Consider the following 12,559-nt stretch of genomic DNA (forward strand, 5'->3'; position numbering starts at 1 on the left):
AACATGCAGCCTCAATTGAGAACCACTGTTCTAAAATGTATCTGTTACCTACAGACACAACAGTGCTACATAACAAATGGCCCCAGTGACCTGCTACAATAAGCATTTGTCATGTGAGCCTGCAGATGGGTGAGCTGGGCCTGGCTCTCTCCCTTGGCTCGGGCTGGTTAATGAGAATGACCAGTTGAGTCAACTGCCCCATGTGTCTCAGCCTCCAGCCAGTGAGCCCTGACATCTGGTAATTGCAGGGGAACAAGAGAGGAAGCAAACAGATTTTTCAAGCCACTGCCAACATCTTGTTGGTCAAAGCAAGTCCCTTGGTAGAACTTAGCCTCAAGAAGCAGGGAAATTAACTCTGCTCTTGAGTGAGTGGACTACAGAGTCACCTGGCAGGTGACAGTTGGAGGCGATCCCCAGGTTCACAGGTGGGTTCATGCTGTGTGGGTCGAAGCAGGCTCCCTGAGGCCTAATTAAGTTTCAGTAAAGCCAGCTGAGCACGGTTAACCATTAACATAGACACTGAGGTTGAACTGCAGGAGGGGGACCACTCAGCCACACAGGTGCTGAGACAGGTAGGTGAGTCCCCCCCTTCCTAACTCCCTTTTCTGAGGTTATCTCACATGTCTTAGGTGTGTCAAGGATGGTATCCTGCAAGCCAGTCAGTGGGGAGTGACTGCTGGGAATACTGTGTTAAGAAGGATTCTGAGGCCTCACTCAGACTCAGCGGGAGGAGCAGCATGGTGGATTAGCAGCACGTGCTGTGGCTGGGGGAGCGGCTCTGGGCGTTCGTCTACTGCGTTTGCTGTGGTGGATGAAACCCCTTCTCTAACCTCACTTTCCTAATAGCTTCCCACCTCCTCCTGTCATTCCTGGCCTCTGCCCTCAGCCCCCTTTTCATTCCCAACAGCCTCTGGCACCAGGACAGAACCATCTCGGCGAGCACACACACATACACCTTCATGGTCACATCAACCTCTCCAGCTCTCCTTCCAACGCACGGTAAAACACGGGGGATTTTATCTCGGCAAAATCAGATATGGATCTGATGAATAAGCAGTCAGCCAGAGGGGCGCAGGGGCGCGGGAGGCCGGAGCTGGCTGCAGAGGACCGCGCTCGCTCCCGGCAGAAGCCGAGATTAGTAACCCTCGCCCGTTCCTTGATACTCATTGTTGAACAGGAGACAGGATTCCTAACAGAGGCACATGCTGGGGGCTTTGGGTGGGTTCGCAGATGACTTATTTTGTTCTTAATTAAATGATCAATTGGGCCCCCATGGAGTGGAGAAAAAAGGCTGACTTCATTGGAGTGGTGGACGGAAGGTGGGTGGGGGCTGGGCCGGTCAGAGAAGCGGGAAAGACCTAGGAGACTGAACCCAGAGGAGCGTGGCTGGAAACTATAACCCAGCCCCTGCCTGAGAGTGGAGCCCTGATGTCTGCGCCCTGCCAGAAGCTTCCTTCAGTGTGGGTGCCTCCGGGGTGCAGCAGGCCAGAAGCCCTCCCGAGTGCCACAAACAGACAGCTGTGTGCACTCTATCAAGGGGATGGTCATCCCACAGAAGGCTACTAGCCCAGGGACCTTCCTACTGCGGAGGAGAGAGGAAGGGCAGGTCCAAAGGCCATTAACTCTTCCCCAGGTGTCCACCTCCTGGTCCACTCCATGTTCGGAACTCAAACCCAGGTCCTGGAAGTCCCAGACCAGAGTGCTTTCCTCTAGTGCCAGTCAAGGCCATGCTCGCTACGTAACGGACAGGCTGCCAAATTCCAGGGACTTAGTGCCAGAGAAGTTTATTTCTTGCCAATTTAAAATCCCTCCACGGGCAAGGAATGGGGGACACCCTCCACCACACTAGGCTTCCAGTGGCCTTGCTGGTCCCAGCCCAGAAGTGGTACCCCCCACTCCATAGCCCACTCACTCAGCCTGGATGCAGGGCCGGATGGCAAGGGTGGCCCCTGGCTTCCCAGCAGCTTCGTTTCTCTGTGGAAGTGAAGCCTGCACCAGAGGTGGACAGTGAGCATCTCTGCCACCTGGGCATGCCATCCCCCCTGGACAGGTTGCCAACAACGGCACAGTCCACACTGTGAACCCAGCACATCTTCATTGTGCAGGCTGTCCTGTGCACTGTGGGACAGTTAGCAGGATCCCTGACCTCTCCCCACTAGTTGCTAGTCACAGCCCCACAGCTGGGATAACCAGAACTCGTCCAGACATTGCCAGATGTCCCCTGGAAGGTGAAGCCACTTCTTTTTTTTTTAAACTTGTTTCTTTAATTTTTAAAATTTTGAAGTATAATCAATGTACATTGTGTTAATTTCTGGTGTACAGCATAGTGATTCATTTATACATATATTTTCTTTTCATTCTTTTTCATTATAGGCCATTATAAGGTATTGAATATAGTTCCCTGGGCTATACAGTAGGACCTTGTTTATTTTATATATAGTAGTTGGGATCTGCAAATCCTGAACTCCCTCTTCCCTGGTAACCATAAGTATGTTTTCTATGTCTGTGAGTCTGTCTCTGTTTTGTAAGTAAGTTCCTTTGTGTCCTTTTTTTTCCCCTGATTCCACATATAAGTGATAGCATGTGATATTTCTCCTTCTGGCTGGCTACACTTAGTACAACGATCTCCAGGTCCATCCACGTTGCTGCAAATGTCATTATTTTATTCTTTTTTATGGCTGAGTAGTAGTCCATTGTATATATATATCACTTCTTTATCCAGTCATCTGTCAATGGACATTTAGGTTGCTTCCATGTCTTGGTTATGGTAAATAGAAGCCACTTCTGATTGAGAACCAGTGACTTAGAAGGATAAATCAGAATATAGACAAAATAGGCAAAGGAGAGAAAGGGGTGGGGAGAGCCTTCCTGGTCAAAGAGAGAAGAAATCAGAGGTGGGAGTCCTCCGCTCTGGAGGCAGAAAGTAAGGATTCAGGACAGGCGAGTGAACTGGAGGGTGGGTTCAGCCGAGTCCGGTGCGCGCACCTGCCAAAGACTTCATTCAATCTGCTCCTACAGCACCAGCGCAGTGGCTGGGGCAGCTGGAACCCAAGGGGTCCCTGTGCACTGCAGCTCATCAGATTAGCCCTGACCTTGGCCCGGGTGCCAGGAGAAGGCTGAGTGAGAGGGAGGGGACAGCCTCAGGAGACATGAGGACTAACAGGAGTCAGAATCCCTCGGCCTCAGGGCTGGGTGGGATCTTCCCATGCATCTGCTTACACCTCTTACACAGATGAGGAGACTGAGGCCCAGCAAGGATGAAGCTGCGTACCCCCTAGAGGTGAGGCCAGAGCTCCAGTATGGAGCTGCCCCCTGCCCTGGCCACAGCCCAGCCTCCCTTTCCCCGGCCCTCGCCCACCACCACAAGCTACACCAAAGGACCAGGAGGCCAGTCCCTGCAGGAGATTCCCACGTGGAGAGATGGGCACACCTCTGTCCCATTGTGTTGCTTTTAAGATATTTAAGCCTGGCTCTGTCCCAGCTCCTGTCACATCATTAGCTGGAGGTTAAAGAGCTCTCCGGGGGGAAAAGAAAGACATCATTAAGGTTCCCAAGAATTGGGGCAGGAGAGCTTCGTCTTCCTACTTCCTGGGGCTCAGCAGACAGTGTGAGATTCAGCATTCGAACCCGCAAAACCAGAAGAAGGGGGCGCCCCGGCACAGCCTGGCTGAGAGGGACCGGGCTGGAGAGGCATCAGTGGGGAATGTTTATTTGAGAGCCTGTTTAAAGCTCTGTAACATTCATCTAATGGGAAAATTTGAAAAGAATTCAACTGGATTGGTCCTTGTTAAACTGTCATTAAAGATGTTTAACAGCTGTCTCGGGCACATCCCATTAAAATCCGGAGATAGACTTGACAAACTAATGGTTTTGTTTGTCATCAGGAGAATGGGTGAAAGGAGGTGCCGGCAGAGCTGGCGGGGCCAGTGCTCTGGCATCCACATCACATGGGGTCCCTGGCTTCCTGCAGTGGGAGCCAGACTGGGAGCCAACAGCCCATGTCTACACCCCGCTGCCTGGCGGCCTTTTCCCCTCTCACCCAGCCAGATGGTCCCACTCACTGATGAGCTTTGGACAGAAGGAACTGATACCCTAAGAGGAGACTGGGGGTAGATGTGAAGCCCAGAAGTCTGTTACAGGCAACCTGGGGCCTTTGACCTAAGCAGATTCAGGATTAGGTTAAGGCACTGATTTTGGACTGGTCCTGCTGATTCCTAAGTAGATCATCCATCCATCCATCCATTCATTCATTCATTCATTCCAGTGAATGAGTTTCTTTAGTTCTGGACACTCAAGGTGCAGAGATGACCCAACACAGCCATCAGTGCTGTGATGCCGGGAAAGGGTAGAATTCCGAAGGAGCTCTGGCCCCTAGCCCAGGCCTGGGGTGGGGGCAGGGAGGAGTCACCAGGATGTTCTCAGAGCCCTGGGCATGTGCTGTATTGGGGTCTGATCCCCAGCACTGACAGCGTGTTTGGGATTCTCTGCAAACCACACGTGGCTGGAGTTCAGGCAGGCAGTGAGTGGTTCTGGGAGGGGGACTGGAGGAGGGCTTCTGGCTCCCCTCTCCCATCCTCGGATCCTCAGAGCCCCTCAGCCCTGTCAGAGGAATCCTTTTCCTCTTTCCAGAGCCATCACCCTGGAGAACACCCTTGTCATCCTGTCCACGGTGGCTCCCGATGCAGGCCGCTACTACGTGCAGGCTGTTAATGACAAGAATGGGGATAACAAGACCAGCCAGCCCATCACTCTCGCCGTGGAGAGTAAGTAAGCGGCGGGGCCTGGGACCGATGTCGGAACACGCCATTAAATCTTGGGAATGGGGCTCCTGGGGGTCATTGGGAAGATGGAATGGCAGTGGAAGGGGGAGGCTGGGGGAGGCTGGGGGAGGGCAGGGAGGAGCAGGAGGAGGAGGCGACCCAGCTGGAATGCAGGAGAAAGTGTGTGCGCAGAGGATTACAACCACCCCTGGGGCCCAGGTGTTGCCGGGGAGAGCCCACCAGGAGATGGAAGCTCGTTTTTAAAGACATACAGTAACTGCTTCTACCCAACCAGCACATGAAAAGCACCACTTTGACTTGGAACCAAGCCATCCTCCCTGATGGGAGCTCAGGCTCTCTGCCCAGGCTCTTCCACCTAAAATTTCCCCTCTGCCCATCCCCAAAGTCTGCCCAGCACCCTGGAAGAGAGAGGCAAAGCCCTCCCCAGTGGCAGAGCACAGAGGGTAGCAAATTAAAAGAGTGACTCCTTGAGTTTCCTTTGTCCAGCCAGGACTGAAGGCAGGTTTCTGATCAGTGATGGAAATGCTGGGGTCAGGGTGGTTCTCCCCGGCCAGACCAGCCCCCTCCAGCCACGCTCCACCCCTGGGATAGAGAGGTGGGCAGGGGGAATCACAGAGCCCTGGGACCAGAGGCCAGAGCTTCCCGCAGCAGCCGAGCAACCATGCAGGCTGGGGGAGCCAGATGTTCACGTCTCTCCACATCTGTACAGCTGCTGCTCCCAAAGCCAGTCTCATTCATCATCCATGGTCTGGCTGGGACGCACCCGCCAGTTGCAAGATGAGGGTGCCGGCCAGCCTGGGACCTTCCCGTGTCCTTCCTCTGATTACAGCCTTTGTCATCCAGGGCCCAGAAAACCCAGAACATTCCCCAACCCTGACCGCGCCGTTCCTGGGCCTTCTGAGCAGCAGCAGAACCCCTCCCCATTCCCACAGTGACTTCCTGTCCCCACACCAGGGTCCCATCTGCCTAGAGGCCTCTCTCTAGGTGCAGGGGGCAGAGTTTCATTTGGGAAACTGACCCATCAAAGTCACAAGTGTGACCTCTGTTATTGACCTGGGCCAGGGTCTCAGTCTAGTCCCAGCAGCCTTCCCCCAGCCCCTGACCTGGGGCTGCTGTTTCTATGGGAAAAGGAATTTAACCATCAGAGGGGGATATTTTTCCACACGTATTTTCCAGCAATCAGAACCCCCGGAGTCTAATGCAATCGAGTCATTTGGTGAGAGGCCTGCTCACCGTCCAAGTCAAGGCCAGGCACCTTCCTGGGTGACTCAGTTGGCCCTGAGACGGAGGCTGGAGCCTCCTACCGTGCTCCTCCCCCGGCCTGCAGCCTCCTCCTGGCCGACTGTGGGGGTCTTCACTGTCTGCTTCATCTCAACCCCCCAAGCCCCCGGCTGGTCCCAGGGAGGCGGGCAGGGTCCCTCTGGCCCCCATGTCTGCCCAAGCCTCCCTCAGTTGTCTGTTTCTCCCATCCCATCACCCCTAACCTCCTGCTCTCACGTGGTGACCTGTACCGACTGAGAGCAGAATCAGCTGATTTTCGGCTAATTTCTCCTCCCACGAGTGACTGCACTTCAAATCCCTGTTCCTGTCGCTGACACAAATCCCCCAGCTGCCTCCCTGCCTGTGTGCCAGCCAGTTTGCTCGGAGCTGTTGCCACTTCGCCCACCCCAGCTCCGTCTCCCCTCATCCGTCTCGCCCAAGCCTCACCTCTCCCTCTCTGCTCCCCCTGTCACGCCTTCATCCTTCCTCTGCTCTCAGCAGCTCAGCTTCTTAGCAGCCCTCAGGGGACGCCCATGCTCTTCAGAAACAGAGAAGAAGAGAGCAAAGGCCAGTGTCCCCCAGAGTTGCCCCCTACCCAGGTGTCACCCAGGTGACCTCAGAAACTGTCCCAGCTCTTGAGAAGTTCATACCTGTGGTGGTGGTCCCACAACCAGGGATCAGAGGTGCACTGTCCAATAGAATTATAATGTGAACCACATAAGTAATTTAAAATTTGCCAACAGCCTCACTTTTTAAGACGGAAGAAGAAATCGGCGAAATTAATTTTATTATATTTCGTTTAACCCAACATATCCAAAATGTTACCAGTTTAACATACAATCCATATAGAAAATATTGAGATACTTTTACACTGGGTTCTTTTTTTTTTTAATATTAAGTCTTCAAAATCCTGGTATATTTTACACTTAAACCACGTCTCAATTTGGATGCTGGATTTTCATCTGAAATATGTGATCTGTATTTAGATTTCAAAAAATATACAGCTGGAAAGGTAGAGTGCTCTGCCCAAGTGGTCCCACACATCCTTACAAGTGTTCGAATAACTGGTTTGGGGAGCTGCTTTTAATTAAATGTAAATTAGGTGAAGTTTAATCCCATTAAATCAAAGGGACACCAGTCACACTGCAAGAGCTCGTAGCCACCTGCGCTTCTCGAGCCCCCCAGGTTGGATGGGGCAGGTCAGCCCTGGGCTCGTGGGTGGCCGGAAGCCTGCCCCACCACCCAGTCACGTGGTCTCTGAGCCACGGTTTCCTCATCTGTAAGGTGGTGCCTGTGGCAAAGCGTGGCTGGGGTGATTCAGTGAGGTGACTTGGGGAGAATGGATCACATTTGCCTGTTACCAGAATCGCCCTGGGTGGGGGAGGGTGTAGCTCAAGTGGTAGAGCATATGCTTAGCATGCATGAGGCCCTGGGTTCAATCCCCAATAAAAATAGATAATAAACAAACCTAATTACCTCCCCCCAACAAAAAAAAAAAAAGAATCGTCCTGGGGCAGCAGGACCCAACTTTGCCCCTGTGGGGAGGTCCCTAGCCTTCCTCTCGCCCCAGGCCCCGTCCACGTCACGAGCTCACATGAAAGATGCCCGTCCTCCTTGCTCTGGTTTGTATGTGATGTTCCTGCTGGACTTTGGGGACCCAATTCATCCCACGGCCCAGATCATGGGTCGAACGACACAGGCATCCTGCATCCCGTGCCTGAGCAGGGCCAGGCTGTCCCCCTCACCCTCGCCAGAGACCAGGGGTCCACACAATCTTCCCCAGCAGAGAGCACCTGTCAGTAAGGTGTGCCTGCTGAGGGTGGGTCTGTGACACCCCAGTCCCCCCCAGGCTGCTCTCTCTGCCTTCACATCACACCGAGAGCCTGCTTCCATCGCCCCTGTGCGCTAAGCTCCGTGGTTACAGTGGTCCCTGGATGCAGGCCGTCCTTACTATCCACGAGTTACAGGTGAGGGAGCAGAGGCCAAAGAGGTGAAGCAGTTTGCTTCCTACTGACATTCACTAATGATGCACAAGCTGGAGAATGGGACCAGGTTTCCCTGGCTGCAAAACTCACCCCATTAATGTCTCGGGAGGAAACAAACCTTCCTTTCGGCTGCCATCCACTGAGAGGCACCCTGTTGTCTGCTTGCTTCAACTCTCCAGAAACCATCCAAACATACTTCTCACCACCCTCCTGGCCTCTGCCTCCCAATCCCATCTGTCAACCTCTCCATTACCAGGCACCCACCCCGGGCCAACTTCCAGCCCACTGTCCAGCCTGTAAATTCTTAGCGATCTGCCTCTGATCTAACCTCTCCCAATCAAATCTGCCTCTTCTCCCCCTAGCAGGGTTGGAAGTGGGTTTCATCTCATACACCAGCTCTGGTCCATTGTTGGCACTGTGTCAAGAAGGATTCTGAGGACACATCTGGGCTCAGCCAGGAAAAGCTCTGTAACCAGTCCACACTCTCTCCTAGAGGCCAAGGAGAGTGGGGTGGGGAAGGGGCAGCAGGTGGGCCAGGCTCTGCCACATCTGCTCTGTGGCTGTCCCCCGCACCCCGCCCTGTGCTCTGAGGGCCACCCAGCGCAGCACCCACATTTATCTCCAGCTCCCCTCGTTTGTCTCTCCCTCACTCACACAGTGCTCCTTTTCTGGAATGCTCTTCCTTCCAGCTTCTCTGCGTTCCAATCACGTTCCCCCATCTCCTGAGTCCCCAGGGAGCACTGAGGCTCTGCCTCATCTCCTGTAGCACGTGTGTCCTCTGTCCCTCCATCAGGAGGCCCCGGAGTGTCTGTGACTTCACCTCCTGGTACCTCTGGGTCCATGACTTGGTCCACGGCAGGTCGAGGGTTGGGGGAAGAAGCAAGGATGCCCCTCCCCGTACAGCACAGGCAGGCAGATCCCCAAGGAGGGACTGTCATCTATTGAGCACCTACTGTGTGCCAGGTACTCTGCTCTGAGCACCTACTATGTGCTGGGCACTCTGCTCTCATCCCAGAGCATCTTAGCCGCCCCCACCAGGACCTCCTTCCAAGCACCTGTCACATGCGTCTTTAATCTGCTACACATCTAAGCTGGGGATCTGACTGCCTCCCACACTGTGCACACCGTGAGGACGTCCCCTGCCCATCTCACTTGGCAGGGTCTTTCTGGTGCCTGGCATGCAGCCCAGCAGGTACTGAGCCCTTGTCCCAAAAAGACTCGTCGAGTCAGGGGCCGAACCCACACAACCCTGAGAAGCAGTGATTTTTATCCCTATTTTGCTGCTGAGAAAACTGAGACTCGGGGGCATGAAGTGACCAGCGAGAGTCACACCCAGGACGCCTGGGGCAGAGCCAGGATTTGAATCAGCTCTTCCTGACCCTCAGACTGTGGCCGGGGCCCCTCCCCTCGAGCCCCAAAAGCTGCCACCTGGACCTGGGCAGGACCCCATGGTCCTTGATGGGTGGCAGTCTCCCCTCCACCCCTCCCAAAGCCAACAAGCCAGCCCCGAGCCCCGGGGACAGCCCTCATATTTTTAAACTCCGAGGGCTCTGTTTACCCGGCTACACCGTGGGGCTCTAACTGTCTGTCTCCTCCTCGTGCCCCATTAATCTGGGCCGTGGTACCTACGCACCCCGGCATGTCATAAACCACGCGGAGCACACTTTTATGGGTTCAGCCATATCAGCAGCTTTCAATCCGATCGCTCTTCACGGCCGCCTACATGAGGCTTTTATATTGTTGCAATTATTTTGCTTTATATGCTTCCTTTCTTCCCCCCTTCATTTTACTTTATTTTTTACATTGTATTCCCGTTCGACCTGGGCCTTTTCCAGCGAGGCCTGGAGGCCTGGCGGGAACCAGGGGGCAGCAGCGGGGCTCTGCGTGACTTCCCCATAAAGGACGTCCTCTCGCGGCTGCCCCGGGGCCGAGCGCGCCGTCGTGGCCCGCCACCTACGGAGCCTCCTGGAAAGGGGCCAACTGGATGGATTTGTCGTGAGAGCAAAAGTCCTTGTGGTTGTATTTTCGGGAGCCGTGGAGCAGGTGTACAGAGATTGTTGGAGTTTCTGCCAATATCGGGCAAAGCTAAGAACCCGGCCGCTCCTTAGAGAACTTAAAAAACAGAAAAGGCAACACTCCTGCCTCTTTTAGGAGAGTTAGGGATATCATCTTGTTTTAGTGAAACCAAATCCTGATAAGTTCTCTTTCATTTTAATCATTACACAATGACAGCTGTAGTCCCAGTGTGCTGGTCCACCTAACAGATGTCTTTGGGCACCAACTGTGTGCCCTGTGATACGGTGTTTGTGCTGGAGAGGTCGAGGTGGGCAGAACTTTCTTAGCGCGAGCTGCTGTAACAGAACCCCACGGACTGTGGGGCTTAAACACGGACATTTACTTCTCACAGTTCTGGAAGTCCGAGAGCAAGATACTAGCATGGGTGGTTTGGGCCCAAGGCTCTCTTCCTGGCTTGCAGACGGCTACCGCCTTGCTGTGTCCTCACGTGGCAGAGAGACAGTGCTGGGGCCTCGTCCTCATCTTATCAGGGCGCTAACCCTGTTGGATTAGGGCCCCACCCTTAGGACCTCAGTGAACCCACTTACCTCTTAAAGACCCCATCCCAGAGAACCCAGGAGTTAAGGCTTCAGTTGGTGAATGTGGGGGGAGGGGTGGGAAGGGGACAGAATTCAGTCCAAAGCAAAGACAAAAGAGGCTCCTGCCTCAGGGAGTATATTCATTTCCCAAGATTGCCTTAACAAAGGACCGCAAACCAAAATTTATTCTCCCACAGCTCTGGAGGCCAGAATTCTGAATTCAAGGTGTCAGCAGGCCCACGCTCTCTCTGATGGCTCTAGGGGAGGGTCCTTTCCTGCCTCTCTGAGCCTCTGGTGGTGGCTGGCAATCCCTGGTGTCCCTTACTTGTAATTCATTACTCCAGTCTCTGCCTCCGTCTTCACCTGGCCTTCTCCCCCCGTGTCTGTGTCTACATTTCCATCTTCTTATAAGGACACATCATGTTGGACTTTGCACCCACCTGCATGCAGTAGGAATTCATCTTAACTTGATTACACTTGCAAAGCTCTTATTTCCAAATAAGGTGACATTCACAGCTGTAATGGACATGAATTTGCGAGACACTGTTTAACCCAATATAGGAGTTTGCGTTCTGGTGGAAGAGGTGGAAAATGAAGGAGTAAGGCAACAGGATACATGCAGGTGGAAGGAAGGACTTTGAAGGCAAAAAACCAGGACACAGGGATGTGGAGGAGGACATGGCTGTGTTACAGGAGGAGCTGGGGAGGCCTTGAGGTCTCCGGTGGGCTCTCCCTGGACACTGTGTGGAGACACATCAGCAAAGGAGGAGGAGAGGTGGGAGGGTCCCTAGGGTCAGGGCCTGGAGGTTCGGCTCTGGGGCGGCTTGGACAGTTGCCCCACGGCCACCTGCCCCTTCCATGAGACAAAGGCCCCCTGTGGCATCAGCCTCCAGTGGGGCAGGGGCACAGATGGGATTTCCGACCTCTGTTCCCAGCTAATGCCCGTCCTTTCCCCAGACGTAGGGGGCCCTGCAGACCCCATCGCTCCAACCATCATCATCCCTCCCAAGAACACCAGCGTGGTGGCTGGGACCTCGGAGGTGACCATGGAGTGTGTGGCCAACGCCAGGTGGGTAGTGCCTCCCCTGCCCACTCTAACTCGGCTCTGAGGAGACCAGTCGGAACTCAGAAAGGTGCAGGAATACCCCGTGAGGACCCGTGAAAGACGATGGGGTGTTTAGACTGGAGGAGGGGTGATGGGTGGGCAGGTAGCAACTGTCAGAGGGAGGCAGGCAGGGCTGGCTCGTTCTCTGTGTCCCAAGAGGAGGGACCAACTTCGAATGGAAGTTACAAGGCATCAAATCTCAGCCCAGGATATTTGGGGCAGGTGGGGGATCTGCTGACTCCCACATTCAGAGCAGCCTGGAGAGGGGCCAGTTGCCTCCACCAGCACTGCCCTCCTTGCACAGAGACGTGGGCAAGAGAGAGGTGGCCCGGGGAGACAGTTCACGTGATGGACTTGCAGGAGGGCAGACCTGGGGTCAGGTGCCAATGTGGCCCCTTCTGAGCCGTTTACAACCCTCACTTCTCTCACACAAGAAACAACTAAATAATTACTGCACTTTATCATGTGTGGACACTGTACTAAGTGCCCTCCCACAAAACCTGCTTTCTCCCAATAAATACCCAGCATAGGTGTCACTACCCTGAAGCCCAGAGAGGGCAAGCAACCTACCCAAGGTCACCCAGCTGGCCGATAGCACGAGGCCTATGCTCACTGCCGTGCTCTGGGCCTCAGCGTCCTCAGCTGTAAATGGGAATAATCTAGGACCTGCCTCAGTGGTGAGACATGTTAGGTAGGATGCTGAGCCTGGCCTGACCCGACACCTCTGAAGTGCTCCCGAGAGATGATCCGATGTGATCGGGTGGGTAGTGAGACCAGTGACCCCGAGGTCACCTCCAGCTGAAGATTCCCGGGGACCATGTCCCTGTAGCAGCA

At 54.2% G+C, this 12,559-nt stretch overlaps 1 protein-coding gene across 3 annotated transcripts in view; it reads left to right on the forward strand.

Annotated features, from left to right (window-relative positions):
• The window catches only part of SDK2 (sidekick cell adhesion molecule 2), a 247,926-nt gene that overhangs the window by 155,395 nt on the left and 79,972 nt on the right, over positions 1-12,559 (forward strand). For all 3 annotated transcript variants that reach the window (XM_064495585.1, XM_064495586.1, XM_064495587.1), the window contains exons 5-6: positions 4,630-4,763; positions 11,578-11,689. In XM_064495585.1, coding sequence (XP_064351655.1) covers positions 4,630-4,763; positions 11,578-11,689 — 246 coding nt within the window. The remainder of the gene's footprint in view (positions 1-4,629; positions 4,764-11,577; positions 11,690-12,559) is intronic.

This window comes from Camelus dromedarius, chromosome 16, assembly GCF_036321535.1.
Source record: "Camelus dromedarius isolate mCamDro1 chromosome 16, mCamDro1.pat, whole genome shotgun sequence".
NCBI classification, from domain to species: Eukaryota; Metazoa; Chordata; class Mammalia; order Artiodactyla; family Camelidae; genus Camelus; species Camelus dromedarius.